The 21,951-nt window shown below is 55.9% G+C and overlaps 5 protein-coding genes across 5 annotated transcripts; 2 read left to right on the top strand and 3 right to left on the bottom strand.

The window, feature by feature from the left end:
• Positions 1-435: 435 nt before the first annotated feature.
• COCSUDRAFT_64866 (hypothetical protein) lies at positions 436-5,819 on the bottom strand (the record flags this gene model as incomplete). Its single annotated transcript, XM_005650337.1, has 11 exons — positions 436-1,284; positions 1,561-1,761; positions 2,247-2,385; positions 2,586-2,750; positions 3,020-3,132; positions 3,504-3,746; positions 3,974-4,135; positions 4,512-4,730; positions 5,094-5,197; positions 5,342-5,564; positions 5,709-5,819. The coding sequence occupies 11 exons, from the start codon at positions 5,817-5,819 to the stop codon at positions 436-438; spliced, it is 2,529 nt and encodes an 842-aa protein (XP_005650394.1).
• Positions 5,820-7,095: 1,276 nt separating this feature from the next.
• On the top strand, positions 7,096-9,644 carry COCSUDRAFT_64865 (hypothetical protein; the record flags this gene model as incomplete). Its single annotated transcript, XM_005650336.1, has 6 exons — positions 7,096-7,233; positions 7,429-7,491; positions 7,697-7,889; positions 8,128-8,255; positions 8,551-8,694; positions 8,819-9,644. 6 exons carry the CDS (start codon positions 7,096-7,098, stop codon positions 9,038-9,040), a joined length of 888 nt encoding a protein of 295 aa, XP_005650393.1. The 3' UTR covers positions 9,041-9,644.
• A 3,102-nt stretch (positions 9,645-12,746) lies between these two features.
• Positions 12,747-14,006, top strand: COCSUDRAFT_32397 (hypothetical protein; the record flags this gene model as incomplete). Its single annotated transcript, XM_005650335.1, has 3 exons — positions 12,747-13,016; positions 13,341-13,523; positions 13,932-14,006. 3 exons carry the CDS (start codon positions 12,747-12,749, stop codon positions 14,004-14,006), a joined length of 528 nt encoding a protein of 175 aa, XP_005650392.1.
• A 1,282-nt stretch (positions 14,007-15,288) lies between these two features.
• On the bottom strand, positions 15,289-19,757 carry COCSUDRAFT_40099 (hypothetical protein; the record flags this gene model as incomplete). The annotated part of the gene is made up of 12 exons (XM_005650334.1): positions 15,289-15,530; positions 15,867-15,969; positions 16,203-16,344; positions 16,545-16,789; positions 17,065-17,365; positions 17,585-17,838; positions 18,045-18,132; positions 18,242-18,387; positions 18,616-18,819; positions 18,922-19,038; positions 19,186-19,341; positions 19,506-19,757. 12 exons carry the CDS (start codon positions 19,755-19,757, stop codon positions 15,289-15,291), a joined length of 2,250 nt encoding a protein of 749 aa, XP_005650391.1.
• Positions 19,758-20,746: 989 nt separating this feature from the next.
• Positions 20,747-21,900, bottom strand: COCSUDRAFT_35426 (hypothetical protein; the record flags this gene model as incomplete). The annotated part of the gene is made up of 4 exons (XM_005650333.1): positions 20,747-20,915; positions 21,100-21,194; positions 21,361-21,597; positions 21,778-21,900. The coding sequence occupies 4 exons, from the start codon at positions 21,898-21,900 to the stop codon at positions 20,747-20,749; spliced, it is 624 nt and encodes a 207-aa protein (XP_005650390.1).
• Between the last annotated feature and the right edge of the window lie 51 nt (positions 21,901-21,951).

Here is a 21,951-nt window from a genome sequence, read left to right as displayed (position 1 = left end):
TTGAGACTGTGTGGACATATTCCCGAGAAGACTGATGTGATTATTCTGTTGAGAGACTTGTCACTTGTACGTACACTTGAGATTTGTAAGGAGGGACATTGCCTCAAGGTTTCACGGATTGCTTTCTGGACTTCTGCACTGATCATAAATCACCAGTATCTCATGAACAAGGAAAGGCCCCCGCCGTTATGCAGATCTATGCATCATGATCTGCGATGTGGACAACCCTCTGCATGCGTTCTCCCTACCAAGCGCTCCAGTCGTTAAAGCATACTCGAAACAAATGAAGTCCACTCTTTTCCAGCAGCTCCAGTCAGAAATCAGAACCTAACCAGCAATAGCGCTGGCAAACGGTCATGTGCATGCAAGTCAATTGAAGTCAATATCTGCGCACGCATCTAGCTCAACATGGGTCCCTGGGGTGTGACTGAATTCTTACTGGGCCGCTGTTTTTGCCCGCTTTGAACCCCTAGTTGCTCTCGTGGGTTCCTTTGGGGCCTTCTGCACATCCTCCTCCTTCAATGCTGCATCATCGCTCTCCGGCTGCTCTGCAGGCGCTCTCTTGCTGCCTGCATTCCCGCCACCACCAGACAACTCCCCTTCTTCCTCACCACCCTCTGCCTCTCCATCAGCAGCCGTCGCCTCTGCCATGTCGGTATCGCCCTCCTGCACAGCAGCCTCGGCTGGCTGCGCTGAGGCCACATCCGCCCGGGCGTCACCGTTGCCGATCCCGTTCACAGCGCCGTTCTGTGCTCCGGTCCCCGCTGCAGCTGCGCTGTCCGCTGCATGTGCAGTGGCGGCCTCGCCCGCAGCCTCCTCCACCGCCGGCCACACAGCGGTCGCATCCTCTTCAGGGCTCTCTGCCAGAGACGTCCCTGCCTTCTGCTCCGCGCCCCTGCCTTCCGACTCTGCAGCCCCTGCTCCTCTGCTGCCCACCGGCTGGCACTCCCCCTCAGCCGCTTCTCCCTCTTCCAACACTCTTTCCTCTTTCATCGTTGCCTCCTGCGACGCAGCGCTCCCGGCCGCGCCGTCCTCGGCAGCAGCTGCAGCGGGTGCTATATCCGGCGGCGCTTCCCCGTCCTCAGCAGCGCTCAGCTCAGTTTCCATGGGCGTGGGGCCCTCGGCAGCGGCCGCGGAGGGAACGGCGCTGGAGACGGCGCCCGCATCGGCGTCGGCGCCGGAGCGTGCGACCGGGGCCTCCGTCGCCTCTGACAGCGCGGCCGACGCCGGCGCCGATGCCGCAGGCGCCGGCGGCTTTCTCCTGGCTCCCTCCGGCACGGCATCCTGCACAGCCCAACGCAGATCAGCGCCCCCGGACGCGACCTGTAGCCAATCGCTTACAAGCACAGACAGACACACGGCCGATGAGCGCTGTGCACAGCCAAGCACTGATCATTGAGCAAAGCACATCACGCCACCTCCACAGCCCCAAATCGGAGGAGTCTACACTCTCAGAAACTTATGTCAAATTGGCTAATTCAAGAAGCAAACTCATCAAGAGAGTATTCCCTGTGCTTGGGCGGATCAGGAAACAAACCGGACACGGCCTATGGCGCGCACCGGGAAGAGCTCGTGGACGGCGTCTTCGAGGTCCAGCTTGGCGCGCGGGTCTGCGTCGCGCTCCCTCTTGTCCTCCTTGCCGCCGGCCGCTCCCTTGCGCTGCTTGGGCTGCGTGGCCGTCAGCATCTTGGAGAACACCGGCAGCGACGCCCGCGCAATCTGCCGCAGCGATTTCCACGTGTACACCTCGTCCTTCTTCGTCTGCATCCCCACATGCGCATGTAGTTAGCAAAGTGTCAGTGGAGAACGCAGGTACTGCAGAGGTGTAGCATGCACATAGAGCAAACTGCTCTGCGTCCTGTGCCGTGACGGCCAGCCCACTTCTTGGAGAAGTGGGGATGCCCGTCCAGCATGCCACCAAGGTGCACCACCGGCGCAACACGAACAGATCACTGTGATGAAGCGGGGCCTGTCTTTTCCGTACCTGCTGCCTTTTCTATCAGGCGCCTTCAGGAATAGCAGGTCAAGCTGGCACCTTGAGAGTACCGTGGATGACAAATGAATTACACGCCGCCTAGGAACCCTCCCATGTTCTCATGCTGGCGTATACAGCCAACACTGCCGCGGGATGTTGCGGGCGGCGATTCATGAAGAAAAGGTGAGAGAGAGGTGGCAGGATCTGAACAGTCAAGTTACATAGGGCTCTGGCGGCAGGCCAGCGCATGCTTGAGCTGGTGCAGACTCACCTTGTACTGCTCCTCGATGCCTTCTTCGGGATCCATCTCCAAGATGACAGGTGCCAGGAATTCCTGCAGGCTGGGCGTGCTGCGCTGGTTCGTGTCGCCCTTCAGGCAGCTGGTGTTGTCCCGGGTTATGTTCCACAGCCTGGCAACACACACAACAGCAATGAAGTGTTTGGGCTATGTGCAAGCACAAGAGCAAATGCCAGCACATATGGGACATCTTGGCACCAGCCGATTGAGGCACCATTGTGATGGGATAGGAACGAGGCTACCCGCCCTCCCCTGCCCACACATTATAAAAAGGCGGTAAGCAGGGGCACAATTCTTTGAAAAAGGGCGCACGTGCTAAGCGCTTGCGAGCCGGTGTCGACGTAGTTGGGGTCAGATACGGTGGCGGCTGTGGCGGCCGTGGCGGCCTGCAGCGCAGTACTAGGGGCCAGCGGCGACAGAGGCGCAACCTCTTTCCTCTCGTACCCCTGGCACCCCTCGCTCTTCCACTTTGTCCACCTGGCCACAGCCAGTCACCAGGCTCAGTTTTGAACTCTCCCAAATCAGGCCAGCTCAGAGGCAACCTTACCAAAATCAGGCGTTCCAAAATACCTGGGCTTGTCATGTTGCATTCCTTCCTTCTGTGATGTGTCTCCCCTCATAAGTGGTCGGCGCTGCATGCAGTGCCTCAAATGCACAGCTAATGGTTTACAGCAATCCTGCAGGGACGCAAGCACACGCGCATGAGAAGCAGGCGCAGAAGGGTGACAGGCAGGGGAGGCGCGCACTGCGTCTCGCGGGTGAGGATGGTTCTGACGGCGGCGCAGAAGTGGGTGCCGTGCTTGGGCGTGCGCTGCAGCTCAGCGTACAGCAGCCCCTCCAACTCCTCCGCCTCCAACACCTGCACAGCAGAATTAATATCAAGAATTGATGGCAAGCCATTTCTAGACCATCGCAAGTGGTTCCTTGCGTGCCGTCACCATGCACAGCCTGCAACTTTTGTGAAGTTCGCCCACCATAACACACAGAAGCCTGTCCATTGCCGGATATCCGGTGCCGATCCCTAGGCACAGCCTGCAATTGCTACAACCGGATTTTTCAACACACAGCGCTCGGGGTCTTGTGCCTTGCGTGGTAGAGCGGCAGGGAGGTGCAGGCCACCAGCTTGCTCCCTCAAACCCAGGAGACATGGCACTTGTCTGCATCGTCACTGTCTTCATCATCTGAACAAATGTATGGACTCAGATTGTCATCTATTGACCAAGCTGTCACCTGCTTGCTGCGCAGGGCTTCCTTCTTGGCCTGCTGCGCGGCGGCGGCGCCGGGCTTGAGCACGGGGTTCTGGCAGGCGTGCAGGAAGATGAGCGCCTGCAGCAGGAAGTGGCGGCGGAGCGTCGCGTCTTGCAGCTGCAGCCGCATCAGCTTGGGGCTGCTCAGGTACTTCACTGTCAGCGCTGCTGCCTCCAGCAGTCCCCCCTCTCCCTCTCCCCCGCTGCTGCTCGCCAACGCCACCGGCTGTGCGCATAAAATTAGATCCTTGAGTGCATGCATGCATGTAGACCACCACGGGGCCTCCCACCCCAGCTCACTGGGCTCATGTCATGTATGGATGGTATACACACCGTTCGTACTTCCCCACCTACAATGGGAGACGCACTGGAGGGGAGAAGCTTCGACAAAAGAGGAAGTTTCCAAGGAGGAGTGCAGCATGCTTTGAAGCCGCAGCGACGCTGAAAGCGCACCTGCTTTGTGAATTCTGTCAGCACCCGCTTGATGTCCGTGATAGTGGCGGCCCACTTTGAGGGCTCCATGGCGGTGTAGGGATGCTGGAACACGTCCTGCAGGCCCCAGAATGTGGCATAGAAGGCTGCGTCCACCGGCTGCCCATTGCTGTCCACCGCCCCCTGCCCAACCCACACCAAATGTCAAAGCCTTGTACCAAACCACATGTCAAGTGCCAAAGCATGCAATCCCGCTGCTGTCTCCTCACATATCCGACACAGTGGCAATCATACACGCTGCCAGGATACCGCCTCCATGTGTGCGCATCACAAACACGGGTCTCGCATAAATGCAAAAGCAGCAGTACGATGCAGAGCCCTCCTGTCGAGGGGTTCACTCGGGGCAATGCTAGCTAGTGCCTTACAGAGTAAGCAAGAACAGAGTGCATGCATGAAGGAGGGCGCGAGCGTTAAAGTAGAGAGGGAGGGCTGCCTCGCAGTGCATCGACAACACAAGAATATCCCGGCCCAGGACAATTGAAAAGCGCGGGATGGGCACCTCGGGGACGTCCTCGACGGGGGTGGAGTGGCTGGTGTTGAACTGGCCCTGCACGTTGAGCCCCGAGCGGTCCAGCAGCGGCAGCAGGCGCGTGAGGAACATCAGGATGCGGCCGCACAGCTCGCTGCTGCTCGCGCGCGACAGCCGCCGCAGCAGCTGGTTGCAGATGCGCAGCACCGACAGCTTCGAGTGCGACGTAGCGCTCCCAAAGTTGTACACCTGCGCAGCCGCCGCGCCGCCTGAGCCTCATCAAGCACATGACCCGTATACCCTGTTGATGGGATCAGGCCATAACAGCAGCCTGTGGAATCTGCGATCGACGTAGAATGGAGCCGGCCAGCCGCCGCCTCTTTCTTTGCAAGCCTGTCAGAGTCTGCCATCCGCTTCCCCAGCTTCTAGCTCTTATAATTTAGCTCCAACCGACTGCTTTGTATGCTTGACACTCCTCCTGAGGTGCAATCTGACTGCAGAGGTTTCTACCGTCCTCAAAGGCAGAGAGTAAAAGAAAAAGCAGGGGGGCATGTGTGGTGGATGAGCCAGCCTCCGTTAGGGGGTAAAGATGACTGTGAGGAAAGTGCCCACCTGGCGCAGCTTCTGTATGCGCGACTCTAGGTAGCCGAAAACGCCCTCCGCCTCCTCAATGGTCGACAGCTCCATCACATCCTCCATGATTGCGAACACCAAAACTGCAAGACCCAGCACAGCACCGTCTTTCTGATGGACTGCAAACAGAGCTCAGCGGATATACTGAGGTTTCCATCATGTCTGCACAGTGTCTGTGATGCGGAAGCGCTAGGTTGCTCTATGTCGGCCTCAGCCTCATGCCACACCTGTATCGATCTGGCGCTGGGATCCAAGGTAGACCGTCAGGTCCAGGAGACGGGGAATGGAGGGCTCTGATGCCCCCGCATGCCTATACTGCGTGGAATTGACACCATGCTCCACTGCAGACTTTACGAGGCTGGCGCATGCCTGCCGCACGCTGTGTTCCAGAATGGTGCGCCCGATCTGGCTCTGCTCTGATGCCAGCATGTTGAGCACCTTCTGCCCAGCCTGCGTGGCACAGGACCTTGGGACAGCATGCCACTGCGAGGTGTCCTACTGACTTCCTTCTTATTCAGACTGTACTCAATTTATTTTCCATTCATAAGGCTGATTTAATTCAGTGAGACTTTCCGGGATCCATCCTGCACTGACCTCGTTGGTGGTCACCCATGGAGCCAGCAGCTCGACGTTGCAAAGAGCAGCTGGTACAGCGTGGTCGACAGCACCATCGGCGACCAGACCGCCAACGATTGCCTCCTGCATTACTCCAGTCGTCTTTAGTCCAATTTACGCTGTGAAAGAAATGCAAGAGCCCTTTCTGGCATTGATCTGTCTTACCTCAGCTTGTTGGACACACTGGTCAAACTCCGTTGCTGTTTCTCCATCCACTTCCATCTGTAATTTTAAGAATTTCAATAAATCTGGGCTCTCTGTGAGGCGCGTTCAGAAGAGATTGCTTGAACACATCTCACAGTGTCAGTGAAGACCTGAGGCTATCACTCAGAAATCTTGCAAAGCATTCTTTAGGAATATTGCAATTTAACAACGTAGAAACTAAAGTCAGGGAGGAGACTTCATGAATGATCGTGAAAGTAAAGACATACCCTCCCATAACCACCTATTTTTCTCGATAGGGCCAAGGGTAAGTATGATATCGGGGCAGCACATAATTCTGGGGCCTTCGAGTCAACCAGGACGTCGAGACAGCTTCCTGCTCTCGCTCCCCTCACGACGCAGTACTTTACAATTGTCCTTCATCAAAAGCTGCAGTGTAAAGTCGAGGCAGGTTGCGAGGGCTGGCAGTGCCGTGCTTCTTTAGCCACTGAGTGTCTGGTGGCGGGAGTTTAGAAGTGCCTCCTCGTCCCCACGACCAACGGCTATTCGGAGGAGCACACCGAGCTTCTCGGGGGGCATCAACACTGCCACATATAAGAGAACTCATCATATAGCACTTGAACATAGCACCAACGGAGATGGGTGCCGGTTGGAGGCGCGTTAAAGAGAAGGTGAAGCCTTTTTGCCAGCTGTTGATGGCCTTTTAACTCCTATCAAAATGCAAGCATTGGAGGCACAGGCGATACCGGATTACTCTCGTCTGTAATGGTTATGATGTTTGCTGCTCCTACCTGTTGGCAATATCTGCTGAAGTCGTTTTACACCTCTCTACTTTCTGCCAATGTAACATCTGCCTGCAAAACCCTTGGCTTCTCTTACATGTCTGGTTGGGCACGCAGGTGAAGCAAAGCTGGCAGTTGAACGAGAAAAATTTTATTGCGACTTCCAATGCCAGAAATGAGCACATGCTGAAGGAGGCTGGAGACTTTGCAAACCACCTGAAGCATTGTGAGAGGGACATCAGAGCACTGAAGAATGCTACAGAAGGTGACTATTGCTGTGTCTCTGCCGCATTTACGATGATTCGGTTGTTACGACAGAGTCTTGGAGCACATCTGGGACAGTGAGCCCAGTTTCACCACTGAGAAGTATATCACTGAAACTATATTTCTTCGCAGGTCTTTTGATCACCACAAAAGCCATAATGGCGGCTCCCCTGCCAAGGGTGTTTGAGGAATCAGCAGGTGGAAAGGCGGTGCCTGTTCCAACAGCACCGGGCCAGAATGGAAACATTGGAGGGGACTTCAGGGCAGACGAGCTTGTGAGGGTGTCCAAGGACACTGTAAGCTCCCAACTCTCAGCTTGCTCCCAATCCTGTTCGTTCATGCTATCACTTCTGCATTTTCGTCGCTGTGCAAGATTTACTCGTCGTCGCATCCGTCATACATGAATATGGAAAACGCACTCTCACCTACAGGGCTGTCCAGTACTGTTTGTGGTTGTGGACGCAAGCTGAGTTGTGGGTCATGGAATGCAGTCCAAGAAGCTGGAGGCGGAAGTGCTGGCGCCCATGGCCAGGTGGACAACAGCTTACTCGACAGTGCAGGCAAGTGTCTTACATGCTGGCACAGCCTTGCAGACACTTTGAACATCTTTGCACATTCCTTCTCAACTCTCTATGTCTCACCCCGCCCTAGCCCGCCACCGTTTTGCAGACTGCATTGCCTTACGCAGCTGGAACATGCATGGTTTTGTCTCTGTCCTTAATTAAGCATTTGCTGTGACTAAGAGTGGCGTCAGTGCAGGGGAGGATGAAGCGGCTGGAACAGGTGCGGCTGGAGGTGGATTCCAGGCGGCACACAGTGACGGGGCTGGGGCATCAAATCGAGAAGCAGAGGGCCAAAGTGACCCCTGGGGGCGCCAGTACCGCACAGAAGGCGGAGAACCAGATGGACCAGACCATCAGGAAAATGCAGCACAAGGAGAACAAGCTCGCAGGTGGGCCTGCCACCCTGCTCTAGTGGCATGAATCATTGGGGACGTGATCTGGTCATCGTCAAGGTCCATGCATTTGCGGTGCATGGATTTGACCGAGACATGCCACGTCCCCATTGACCCTGTCACTGGGGAGACGTGAATTCACCAGCAGCACTCATCTGTGAGATGTAGCAGAAAGCAGATTTGTCATCGCGACTTCTTTATTTCCAAATGCGTGACGCGGGTGACGTGGCTGCAGCGGCGCGGCAGTCGTTCAAGGAGCAGGAGGCGCTGGTGTACCAGCAGCTGGCGCAGCTCATCCGCGACGGCGTCTGGCTCAAGAGCTACCTCGCAGCTGTCATGCGCCTGGAGCAGGAGGCCTTCCAGGTGCACCCACCACTCTCATGCACCGAGTGAATTTTTGCTTACTTGATATACAGGGTGTTTTTGTACTTTTCATTCTGTGTCGACTCCTCATGGGTCCTTTCGCTGATGCTGTCCCAGGTGGGGGGACACCTCACCTGCACGTGCTGTCTACGCCGCATGAGGGGTCTACCTCTCGTTTCTGTTGACCGGTGTTCGCCCAGCATAGGGCTCTGGGGAGGGCATTTTTCAGCGAAAAGCTTCACGTGGGGACTCCCTCAGATTGGGGATGGCTGACATGGCTGTAATGGTGGCGCAGGCGTCATACGCGGCCCTGGGACCGAGCAAGGCGCAGCTGCCGCTGCCGCCCATGTCACCTGACGGCATCACCAGCACAGTGCCCCCCACCTCAGAGCCGGCCGGAGTCTCCATCCCAGCCAGCCGCCCCTTTGACGCAGCGCAGGTACCGCCTTCTGCCCCATTACTGTGCCATGAGTCACACCCCCGCATGCATGTTCCTGCTTGTGCCTCGCTCCCCCAAGCTGGCATTCAGCGTTGCATGCGCCCACTGCCCTGCTCGCCCACAGGCTGCTAACGTGACCGGCACTCTGGGCCCCAAGGTGACTGGCAAGCGGCTGGCCGCCACCGGCAAGGAGAATGGCGTCGGCCTGGCCTCGTCAGCCTACTCCGCCAAGGACGAAATGCCGGCAGCGCCCACGCAGCAGCACCGGCGCACCGAGTCCCGCGGCTACGACCGTTACGGGGAGCAGAACTACGGCGCCAGAGGGGATCCCGTGCCCGCCTGGTAGATTTGCCCGCGCATGCTGCCGGCCGCTGCATTCGGGGTTAATGCAGTGTGCTGCAGCGCCGGATGTTAAAGCACAGAGCTGGGGATGATGTTGGATCTGCCCAGGCTGGAGCAGAATGTATGAGCTGGCAACCTTGTGATGGTCAGTTGGGTCAGAGGATGGAGACTGCTTTTGCGAAATCGAGTGCCGCGTAAAGGCAAGGAATGCAGAAAGGCAGGGATGAGGAAAATGCCAAGGGGGTATTGCGGGTTTTCCTGTTGGGTACTTCATTATTGTGGGATTGCTGGTGGGGAAGCAGGTCCCACTCTCAATGCAACGAATGAGAGGCAAGCTGCATTTGACTTGAAAGGTGACTCGTGGAGATATTGGGAGGCATTATGAGACTCCGATGTTCATGGTCCTGCTTCTCAGAATGACTGGGTCAAAGCTGATGAAACTCCTGCACGGGAATGTCTGCCACATGAGCTGCTTTCCTGGGCCTCACCAGGACGCTGGCTGGGTGCCAAAGATGGTCAGCTCTAGAGTCATGACATCTTGGTAGGATCCTTAGTAGAAGTCGGACTCCACTCAGCAGGCTGCTCCTTTAAATTGCGGTCCAATCGGCCAAGACTTGAAAAGATCGCCAGAAATGTCCCTTCAACAAGCATGAACAGCTGCGAGGTATAGTGGGTGATATGCTGTGAGCGACCTCCAGTGACACAATGAGCATGCGTGGGCGCTCTCAAGTGCACGTGCTGTTGTCACCCCTGAAGACGTGTGAGCTACTAATCATTCAAGGTAGAACGACTTCAGCTCGATCGATTCGCGAAGAGCCCAAGCTTGTCTCTGACCATGCATGTTGACATTTCAACATATAGAATTGATGTCAACAGCCCTGGGTACATCTCTTAAACTATGGTAATACTCAGTGAGGAGCGCCTTTTTTGGACCTTGAGGCCAACAGCCAATGAAAACTTCCAATGCAGTGGAAGGCCCCACAAAACTACGCGCGCCCCCGAGGCGCTGCTCACCTTCCCTATTAATTACCCCATCTGCCTTGGATGTTTCTTTAGTACAAGGTACTTGGTCGCTGCCATCCACCTGTTCAGAGACGTTGGGCGTAGGTAGTCTGCATTTGTGTGGGATGGTCTTGTGAGGCATATTGGGTCAACCATCGTCAAGGGCCGCCAGCCTCGGTATTCAGAACCTTCAAAGTCCAGCCTTTAAACGCAGATGTCGGGTACCACGCCAGCTTGCAGGCGTCAGTTGATGGACGAGCATGCACGGTATCTAAGGAAACCTTGAAAGAGTTGCGGAACCTGTGGATAGAGGAAAACAGTCACAGCGGCCTCAACCATCTGACGAGGTACCCCTCTTCGACGGGCAGGTCTCTATGACAACTTCGTTGATTCAGGCACCATCCATCACTGACACTCAGGACCTCAATGGGCTTGGGATTATTCGTCGAGGTTTGGGTCGATTCAATTATGCCGAAAAGCAGCTTATCAAGGATCTTCTAGCTTTGCGAGATTTAAGACTAACAGCCGTTGGCTCCTACTCGGAACCAAGCTTGGTGGAGTGCCGAATACCTCGCAGCGTAGATCATTAATACATATGTTCGGTGCCCTTTCCATTGCTTTATAGCTCCTGCGTTCTGGGCAGGGCTTTCACATTGGCATGCCCGAGAAAGCCCAGCTATTCCTACTATCCGAAATTTCGGACTATAACATAATCATCATCGTTCATGACTCCGTTCTTGTATTTGATGTTTCGGTATGTCTTTGTGCAGGATAGGCTTCAGGCGAGGAGACGGGACTCCGATAGCCAGAGTCGTTGGAAGGTTGCTGTCATCAGCACTTCTCCAGGCAGACGCACTTGCAACCGAAACCCATCAGGTAAAGTATGCATACACGCCAATAGTTGCTTTTAGGAGGTGAAAATCCATGCTCATTCTGGACAAGCATACACTATCAGCTATGAGATTGTTTGATAGGGTGCAATCTTATGTGTCTCGTCTAGCCTCAAGCACCAGGTCAGGGTCAGCGAAGATGGCACGATTCATTTGCACTATCGAATCGACCCGCTTTTCTTTGTGATGGCAGCATTACGGCCTATAGACTGTAGTATTCTGTCCCAACCTTGGTTTGAATGGGATGTTTGTCAGAGTCGCCAGTGTGAAGAGAATCAGAAGTCCCTGGGTGGCATATAGCAACAAATGGGTAGCAAGCTGCGTAGAAGCCTATAATGGTGTCTGCATTGCCTAAGCAGTATGGAAGTCTGGCCTAGGCTGCCATGTCCATATGTCTACCTTCCCTCAAGTGCCTGCAAATGCCTGCAGGGTGGGCAATGTGCTGAGGAGCATACATGGTCCTGCTGTGAACCAGCACACAAGGCAGACAGGCACCAATGGTATCGAGCTACGTGGGTAGCGTGACTCAGCAGCTGTCGCCGCGGCACCTGCACTTGTCCCAGTCATGGCCGCTAATGACCCCCTCACAAGGTCAGCTGCCCTCCGACAGAGGCAGTTCCTGCGAGTACGAGGTGCCGCTGCCCTACTCGGCCGCCCAGCCGGCCTGGGACCTCACCCTGGAGCCCATTTGGAAGATCACAGCCGCCCTCAAGGGAAGCCGACAGGATAGCTGCGCCACATCGACGGCCGCCGCCGCGCCGACCGGCGCGCCGCTCTCGCCGCTTGCGCAGCGGGCCGCCAACGCGGCAGTGCGCGCAGCCGCCGGCTGGCTGTCCCCCGGCCAGTGGCGCTCGGCGCAGGCCGCCGGCTCCGCCGCATCGCCGCGCAAGCCGGCAGCACCGGCGCGCAGCAGCGGCCCGGCGGCCGCACAGCCGGCTTCGCAGCCGGTCACGGAGGACGGCCTGGTGGCGTTCAGGCCGCGGAGGTGGCTGGCGGAGGGTGCGTCGGACCTGGAGAGCAGCATCACGGCGCTGGCCGACGCGCTGGGCGCTCTGCAATGCGCCGGCAGTTCGCAGTGCGAGGCGTTCCCATCCTTGGCAGACCTCCATCAGCCGTCCATCGGCGCGCCCTGCTGGCAGGCGCCACAGCCGCGCAGAAGTGATGTTCCGCTGTTCAGCACAACCGCCGCATACCTGGGCTCGGACGAGTGGGACGACGGGGAAGGCAGCGTGGACGGGGAGCTGGGCCGGTGCAGGGAGGATGAGCGCGAGGAAGCTCCGCTGCAGCTGCAGCGCAGCTGCTCCTCCGAGTTCTTCTCGGCATGCAGCGGCAGCCTCAGCGCGTCCGAGGAGCGCTGTTCCTCTGCGGAGGCCAGCCCGCCGCAGCAGCACTCGCCGCCGCAAAAGGCGCCGCTGGCCACACTTCCAGCCAGCACCATCCGGCAGAACCTGCTAACTCACTTCCCTGAGGCTACTGCAGCCAAGTCCGGCACAATAAGGGAGGAAGAGCATCAACCCAGCACGGCCCCGACACCCCAGCCATCCAGCCCTCAGGTACTCACAGCCTGCTTGCAAATCGGCACGACATTCCCTGTCATTTCTGTCCCTTATAAGCAAATCTTGGGGACCCTTTACTTGCTGCACAGCTCCATGTTCTGGCTAAAGCATCCAGGTACTTGCAAGTCATCCCTAAAGGCAGATGCCTCCCTGCTCTGAACACACAACCAAGATATTATTCACACATGCATGCGCAGAAAGCCAGGACTAAAAAGCAGAGCATTCGGCGCAGGCACAGGTGCCCCTGTTCAGCCCAATTGCGATGGCGGCCGCGCGCGGCGCGTCGGACCTGCAGACACCGTTTGCTACGGCGTGCTTGGCTTCGCCCTTCGAGGCGCCGAGCCCCCGGGACATGCACCTGTCGCCAGCGGAGGAGCGGCTGGTGCCCACGCCCTCCCTGGGCAGGAGCTGCGGGCTGCCTGCGGGTGAGTCAGCAGAGGGTGACTCGCCCCGGGAGCAGGCCGAGCGCGAGCGCGCGTTGCGCATGCTCGCCTGCCTCTGGGCCAACACAGAGAAGGCTCCCTGGGCCGAGGTGCGCACCTTTCTCCCTACTCGATATGATCCAGATCATTTTGGCCAGCCAACTTGCACAAGCGAGTTGCTCTGGGGATGTGTGGCTGCCCGCCTCTTGTACCCCGCCCATGCCTAACCATTCACCCCTGAGTCTAGCAGATTTCGTGCCTGAATGTCTCCAGCTCAGAGCTGCAAAGTTTGTTTGGTCTCCTGACAGGTGCCTGAATGCAAGTCATTATGGTTGTCCAATCTGGAGCTGCCTTGGGACTGCATGCGTCACCCTGTGTCAAGATGCAAGGTAAAACCATCTGGTGATAAGAGAGGCCGGTCATCATGACTGCAGGCGCAGCCACCACAGGCGGACAGCAGAAAGCGCGAGCAGCCGCACCCGCAGCGGCCGGCCGCTCCGCCGCCTGCGTCGTGCGCGGTGCAGCACAAGAGCGGCGGCGCGACGGGCAAGCGCCTGTTCGGCATTGTGGGCGACGGCCAGAGCGAGTGGCAGCCCCTCGTGCGCGAGTGCAACCAGGTGCTACTTTCACCTTTTGCAGGCTCAAATAGATCTGTCTCCAAGGTTGTCGAGGCCTTCCTGCAGCTGCAATTGACCTGGACCCCCAAACTGTTGAGGGGCCGCTCCAACAGGCCCTGCCAGAGCCTCTTGGCTCTGGAGACTTTTCACATCCGAGCGGAAAAGTTCAGGCATGGCGTCCTCATTACTCATCAGCTGCTAGCTCACTCGTCTGCTCAGACAGCTTCCACGCCCGCGGCATGCGCTGGTTTCACGCATGCATGATAGACTTGCCCACCCAGAAGTGGGCCCTGCGATGCTGGCTGATGTGCAGATCAGAGGCATCAAGGTGGCAGGAATCCTTTGGGGTCAATGGTGCAGGTGGTTGCTGTAACTTGGTGGCTTGATGAAGCTGCTGCTGTCCTGCAGATGATGGAGCTGGGTGGAGTGGACACCGAGTGGCTGCACGACATGTTGGACTTCGCAGACACTGTGTACGGTTGACAGCTGCGTCTGCTGCCTTGCAAAGCTGTCTTCCGCGGAGCCATGCAGCGCAGCCTCATTGAAAGAGTGTGTCTGTCCCAGACACTGATGGGACGGAGACACATAATCAGCTGCCGCGCAATATACCACTGCACCCCATGCACAGATCCAGAGACAGAGAACTAAAATTTGCTTGGGGCAAGCTCGCAGAGGCTATCCTTGCCATTCCATGCGACGCGGGCCGTGCTGCAGAAGGCTGATGTGAGGTGCTTGGCAGACGGGTGCTCCGATGAAGCTTCCAGGACCGCGGAAGCTTCATGGAGCCTCCATAGTGTGCTGAAGCTGCCTCTCGAGGGAATGTAGAGCTTGCAAATGTATGTGTAGGATAGTTTTCCCCGTTCTTGCTCGCTTTTCCTGCACTTGCTGCAAAGGCAGCATCAGCGCTGAATGGTATTGGAACTTGATACTGGCAGAGCATGTCTGCATTCGCAGCGCCAACTGTGATCATTGTCACTGTGTGCAAACTGAACTGCTATCAAACACATGAATAGACCTGAGGTCACAGCTGCAGACTGCGTCCGAGATACAGATGACATAATATAATATATGAGAGTTGCACAGCTTTCCTGCTGGTATTCTCACTGTGGCTTGTCCTGAGAGAAAACAAGCGTGGGAAGGCTTGCTAGCTTGTGCTGTTAGTTTATCTTTGATTGCTGCATCAAGATGCAGACGGTGTCTGATATTGCTCAAGCTGACGAGTGTACAGCTATAGCTGCAAGTCTTTGTGGTCAATCGCAATGCAACAAATGCCACTACTCAAGGGCAGTTGAAGTAGGTGGAATGCAGGACCCAAATGGTATCTGCTGAGACAAGGAAGCAGACACAAGTTGAGTACCTAGCGCCGTGTTGAGACCTTGAGCACTCCAAAGGGATGCGTATGGTCCTGCATCATCTGCATTGCATGTCAGTGTTATATGCAGCTCATGCATTTCTTCCTATACAGTACTTGTATCTAGATAGACTCCAATGCACATCTGTCCAGATACAGAATGTTTTACAGCTCAGTATACCTTTGTGCGCAGTCCAGACAATACATGACTTACACCAGAGACACTTTATTTCCTGGCAAGTGCCGCTCCAGCATCCAGTATTCAAGTTCAAAAAATCTCTTTGTGTGTCAGTTTATGGCTCCTATGCTATCACTCCTCAAGATGCTCCAATTCCTGTCAGGCAGACGGATATGGACGGCCTGTCAAGTGAAGGCTGCAGCTCAGCAACATTCAAACTTGACTGAGGCCTGATCCTAATTAGGGAGTGCGATATCCTCTCCAGTTGTAGACTCAGGTTTGGTGATGATCTGAGGGCGCTGGCTGACTCCCTCAGAAGAGCTGGGCTCCACAGACTCTTGGCGGCCCATTAGGAACTCCATCTCGTGCTTTGTCAGCTTTGCGCTGGCAGCAGAGCCCAGGTCTGCCTGGCCTATGATGCCCTCCACCACCCTCCTCTTCCACTCCTGCAGCTCAAATATCCTCTCCTCCACCGTGCCTGCCCACACACGCAGCCCCATCAGAAAGACTTATGTGCCACAGCCGTCAAATGCGATGTTATCATGCCACTGCTGTCATCTGCAGATCCGCAGAGCTTGGTGCGGAGACCCAGTAATATTGAAGGCTGCTCTGAGGCAATGACTCCAATCGAGGAGCCATTTCAATTGGTAATTTGGGAGCCTCTGGCACCAGATGACCTCTGGGTGGGGCGACTTACTACATGCCATTCCCAATCTGCATAAAGACCCTGGATGCAAGGATTGAGACCCCCTTCTTGGACGCGTGATGGTGCTGGTTGATTAGGGGTCTGTACGCTTTTGGCCCACGAGCGCACCTGGCACGTAAAGCTTGAAGACTTGGACGACCCTGGTCTGGCCGATGCGATCTGCGCGGCTTATGGCCTGCTCCTCCAAGTAGGGATTCCAGAACGGCTCAACCTGTGGACCGACACAGACAATTTCTCTATGTAGCTCTCCCCATCATGCACGCATCAACGATGAATTTGCACACACCCCAAGGCTGCTCGAGTAGTTTGAGAACGGCGAGCACCCATACACATACACTGGCATGGCTGCATGGCATGCAGGAAATGCATGGCAGAGGCTTATGGCACACGCACACACACGCACACACAATGTAGACATACAGAGGGGAAAGTGTTCGGCTTCACCAGGACCACCCTGCTGGCAGCAGGCAGGTTGAGGCCTGTGCCGCCGGCCATGGTGGATATGAGGAAGACGGTGTTGTCCCGATCCCCACAGAAACGCGCTATGTTGTCCGCCCGCGCTGCTTCTGTCATGCCGCCATCCAACCTACAGAATCCAACGTGTCTCATCCTCATGGCATTGCTCTCTCCAACATGCCCAGTACCTTCACGCCCGGACCCAGCACCACCTAAAGATCTGGGTGCAGACCGGAGCACCATTTTGCATACTGCCTTGTTTTTAGCGGTGTCTCTTGCCTGGCATGCACAATCATCAAGGCAAAGACCCAAGGAAAAGACAGAGCACACCTGCAGAAGGGAACGCCCTCTGCTGCCAGGATGGGCTCGAGCAGGTCCAGCGTGGCGGTCCACAGGCTGAACACCAGCAGCTGCTCGCGGTCGGCTGCTGCCTCCAGTGCCGCGTGGCGCAGATACTCCAGCTTGGCGGACGACAGGTGGCGCAGATGCGGCTCCACGGAGCTGCCCTCCACCAACTCCAGCATCCCTGTTCTGGCGCACACCTGGCATTCCTGCTCCACCCTGGGGGACCACTCCTGCCGCGCCCAAGACACACTCGGCCAATATTGCATGGTAAAATAAGCAAGACAACCCCCGCTGCTTCTGCACGCAAAGATGTCTCCTGGGCATCTTCTGAGGTCATTCAACCTCCTGCCGCAGCTTTAGGCAAGCACACAAGTCCCAGCAGCTTCACCTTCATCAAAGTTTCTGTTGGACTGTTAGCTGGGCATCCTGAAAGGCAAGATCAATTTTGGTGGATTGAGGAATGAAAGTGCCTGCATGAGAGCATGGGAAGGTCTGGTGTGCGCACCTGGCAGTCGACGCAGAAGAGGTGGGTGCAGGGCAGCCGGTAGGCGGCGGGCTTGCCGCACAGCGAGCACTGCCATGTATCGCCGTTGCAGACAGGCTCCCGCTGCTGCTGCTGCTGCTTCTGCTGTGCGCGGGCGGCCTGCAGGGAGGGGTGGTTGCAGGCCATCTGCAGCCGCCTCAGCTTGGACAGGAGGAATGCGGTGTTGCTCTCCTGCTCGCTCTCCTCCTGCGTCTCTCCCGTCAGCTCCTCATAGTGCAGCCTCTCCTCGGCGCTGAACTCGATTGCCACCTTGCGCATTTGCCTGCGCAACGTCCCAGGAACATTCTGTTTTGAGCGCTGCTTAAGGCCAACCTATAAGCCCACTTGATCCCCGAAACTCATCATTGAGAAAAGTCAGGACTTCATGTCTGCTCCGATAGATTCGTCCCGGCATTGTGCAGGCACAGAGCGGGCAGGTGGGGGCAGCAGAACGTGCATGGTTACAAACGATCACAAGGCGAATTGGGCGGCAATGGAGCACCTTCCGGGCAGCTGCACAATGGGCGTGCCATCGATGCAAGACTGCTTGGTGCGGCGCAGCATGATTGGGGCCAGGATTCTGCGTAGCCTGTTCAGGCTGCGCTGTCCTTCTTCAACCACAACTGCCTCCCTCATAAGCTTGGCGAAGGCCGCGCGGCTGTTGAAGGGCTTGTAGCCTAGGAAGACAAAATAGGAGATCAGCTCCTCGGGGCTGTTCTGCAGAGGCGTGCCGCTCATGACCCACCTCTTTTGCCCCTGTCATCGCGCATGCGCATGTCAGCTGTAATGTTGACTGCCGAACCAGCGCCGAGGGTGCGAATCAGGCGGCACAACAAACAATCTCAACAGCCATACATGCTCTGAAAGGAACCCCCTAAGGGGTGATTGCTGCCAAGCAAGGCGCTGTGCAGACCCTACAGTGAGGTCTGCCAACAGCCAAGGGAGGAGAGTTTCATTTTGACCTGCAGCAGGGCTGCAGCAGCGGATCTGTGTGATCTGTGGTTCTTGATGGACTGAGCCTCATCAATGATCACTCTGTGCCACGCTACCCTGAGCACAGACAGACAATTTCATTGAGTCAGAAGCTGCCACGCAAAAGACAACAGTGGCTCTTCTTCAAGAAATCATCCTGGAGGCTTGAGCCGGAAAGGAGGCTTACTGGTGCAGCGCTTTCTGTGTCTTCAGGGGTGAGTCCATGAGCATAGTCTCAGGCGTGGCCAGCACAATGTCAAAGGCTGCAAGCTTCTCTGCCGTGATGGCCAGCCTATCCTTGCCAGCGTACACATAAACAGTCCAGTGTTTAGCCTGCAACGTTGCACAAAACAGGCTTTGCAGAGCTCAATATATCTCTCACAAAGGCATGAGCCCACAGCACAGGGCAGCAGAGCGGACCACTTCTCAATCATATAGAAGTGGGATAGTGCCATTGTCTGAGGCGGATCTGGTGTGTTGCTCAATCACAGAAGCTGTCAAGTTGGCAAGCAGACAGTATTGAGTGTGGCTTGCTCGGCCCTCAGTAATAGATGTGCCCACCAGTCTTCGCTTAATTTCTGCCAGCCATGTGGAGTGAAGTGTGCTCTTGGGGCACAGGATGAGGGTGCCTCCTGCCGGTGATGGCGCAGCCTTAAGGGTGTCATCCTCCTCAGCAACGTCTTCACTCTCTGCAGGGGGCTGCTCAACAGGCAGGGGCCCTCGGGGATCGCTCACAACCAGCGCAAGAGCTGTCAGTGTCTTGCCCTGCATTGAAGCAAGCGAGACTTAGCTTCTCAACATGCAAGGACTCTTCATTTTGTGGTAATTATTGTATGTGTCAACTGCTGTGCAGAAGCTGAGCCTCACCACACCCTGGTCGTCTGCTAAGATGCCTCCAGCCGGCTGCAGTTTCTCGCGCTTGAGCATCCATGCCAGCCCTCGCTTCTGATGTCTCAGCAACTCCTCCCCTTTCCTGAAGCACCCCTACAGGCAAGAGGGCCAAAGACTGTGACCAGAAGGCTTGCATTGTGGCACAACTAGACAACAACATGAGATCATATGCTCATAAGAGGGATGCGCAAGGGATTTGTAAGGGATAAGTTGATGTAGGGGCACCAGGTGTTGTCTCACCTCTGGAGGATCTGCCTCATCTGTGGCATCATCAACCAGCTCTCCCAGCAGTGGATTTTTGACTGCTCTGATGAGCTCTTCCGTCCAGGAAACGTCTTCTCGCTCCCTGGGGCCCCTTTCATCCGCTGCATTTGCTCCCCCAACCTCAACACGCGGCTGCAACACACCCATCATGACATGCTCACGTTTCCCCAATGCAACCCATCACAAAATCATCGACATCAGGAAGAAAGCATGCTGTAATGCCGCGCGCTAATGCTACTGTTCTACGATAGCCCAGCATATAGCAACATGTTGACAGTGCCAGTAAGCTGCCGGACCTTCGATGGGATAGATTGGTCATCCTGCAGGTATGCCTCCAGGGGTTCCTCTTCCTTCCTTTTGAGCACCCAATCAGGAGCAGTGTTTAGCCAGAGGACGAGCCCGCTCTCACTGTGCTTGAAGTCTGGTCGCTTGGCAATGCCTTCCTTCTTGGGACGCAGATCCTGGAAGGAGCCTGGCTCGGCAAAGAACTGACGCCAGAGTGCCTCTACACTGGGCTTCTTCTTGGGCTGCAAGTCCACAGGTGTCATGAGTATATTTACCGCTCAGTGATCATCGACACGTACATCTTGACATGCTGCATGCGCGGCAGCATTACTAGGCCCCATGACACAGCAGCTACACATGCACATTGAAGAGTCGGAGCTGATTGACATCTACTGCACATCATCGTACACTGCATTATGTTTGAGTAGACAAGGCTTGTGTCAGTACCCTGGAAGACCCATCTGATGCGCTATCCAACAGTGCTAGCCTCTGCCTTAGGTCTTGGTCATGCCGGTCAATCCACAGAGCAAACTGCGAGTTCGTTTTGTGTTCAAAATCGGCGTAATTTTCTTTGAGCTTGGTTTTACGTTGATCCCAGAACTCAGTCGGATCTTCGAAGAACCGATCCCAATGCCCACTTTTGTCATCTACAAATCGTTGCCATCTCGACTTCTGCTTATAAACAGCTGCCTGAACCACTAATCGTCGTAATCTCAATCTATTAGAGATTGGATAGGCAGACAGAAGATTTCGTGCAAGCATTTATGAGTTTGATGGGGTGCATCAGGCCGTCCCTGATTCCCTTACACCCCACGCAAGAAGAAAAGGAATCAGCCCATGGTCCCTTGAGAAGTCCATATGCACTCTAACCATTGGCACTCCCTCTCCATCTCGAACAAATGTGAGCCCACGCACATGTGCAACACATGAGGGTGTAGATGTGGCCAGGCCAGGAACATGCAAGCATCTCAACTTCCCTCAACTTCCAATTTCCATCCCAGATACAGGCCTGCCAGCAGGCAACATTGTTTTGATATTTGTGTGACTGTTAAAGAGAGAAATTACTCCACAACGCTCTTCTGAACGTGCCATCATGATCATAGCAAGTCGGTGATACAACCGGTTGAACTTCAACGTGGCACACAGATGTGCAATACACGTGGTACATGCTGCAACTCTTCAAGAACTCATTCATAGGACACGGCACTCACATCCCAGCCACTCACTCACACTTTTATCCTCCCATTTACACTCAACTCAACAGTGGTGCGTTACACATTGGGCAGGCCACTGGCCGGGAGTAGTCTGTCGAAGACAAGAACCAGCGATCAATGCACTCCAGGTGGAACTTGTGCTTGCAGGGCAGCCGTCTGAGGACTTCTCCAGATGCATAGTCCTCACAGCAAATGCTGCATGATGCACTGCGGTCATACAACCGCACAATTGATCAATATGAGAGCATGTAGGGTTGTTGACTCTGAATCAAGAGGCAATGACAGCATGTTGCACTACACCAACAGGCGCCCAGGCTTAATCACAAGATCTGACAGCCATGTCGATGAATTTATTGGTGAATCATGTCGATGCTTGCAGGTTGCCCCCCACCTGCTTGTGCCCTCGCCACCAGCAGCCAGAACTTTCTCCACCGCCTCATTCCTCTCCAAGCCAACCTCCTTCACTCCCCTCTGCCTCAACATTTCCTGCAATGCACTTGCCTGATTTACCACTGCATCCCAGTCCGCTAGCAGCAAACCCCCCCTTGCCTGTGAGTGCCTGCTCAATGTACGAGGGATATCCAGCAAACGACGCTCTTGTGAGTGCCCGTGTCTTGGGTCAAAGTAGCAAGAGCTGGATGGAGGGACTCACCCTCAAGTCATGCAGCGAACAGCGCTGCAGGTCTTCCCTGGTCACAAAGTCCTCCATGGGCAGGCTATGCACAACACGAGCCACCTCCTCAAAACGCTGCTGCCTGGTCTGGCGCCTCTCTGGAGCCCCCTGCCCAGTTGCACCCTGCTGCCTGGCCTGCCCTTGCCTCTGCCTCTGCCCCTGCCCAGGACCTACCAGGAAGCGCTGCACCGTGGGCCAGAAGCCGTGGCGTTGCACCTGCAAGGTCCAACAAGCATTGGAAGATCCGGACCATACGTGCTTGCAATTACGGTCAAGATGTTAGAAAGAAATTGAAAGGCTGGAGTGCACCCTACATAGATTATACAGTCCAAGTAGAAGACAGTGGGGGAGGGAGCGTGCCTGCCATGCACCGAGACCTGCAGCAGCGGCTAGTACTAGCCAGAGACCTGGGCCTATTAAGATGCCATTGGAGATCAGCGTAAGCAGCAGGAACAGTGGTGGAAGGAACCACTGCACTCCTCCTTGTGCCCCACTGAAGTTGCCGAAGAACAGGATCATGCCAGCATTGTCAGATCTGTAATTGTCATGGAAGAGTACTCTTGTGGACTT

This window comes from Coccomyxa subellipsoidea (genome assembly GCF_000258705.1).
Source record: "Coccomyxa subellipsoidea C-169, whole genome shotgun sequence".
Lineage (NCBI taxonomy): Eukaryota > Viridiplantae > Chlorophyta > Trebouxiophyceae > Coccomyxaceae > Coccomyxa > Coccomyxa subellipsoidea.
This window is presented reverse-complemented; position numbering and strand designations above follow the sequence as displayed.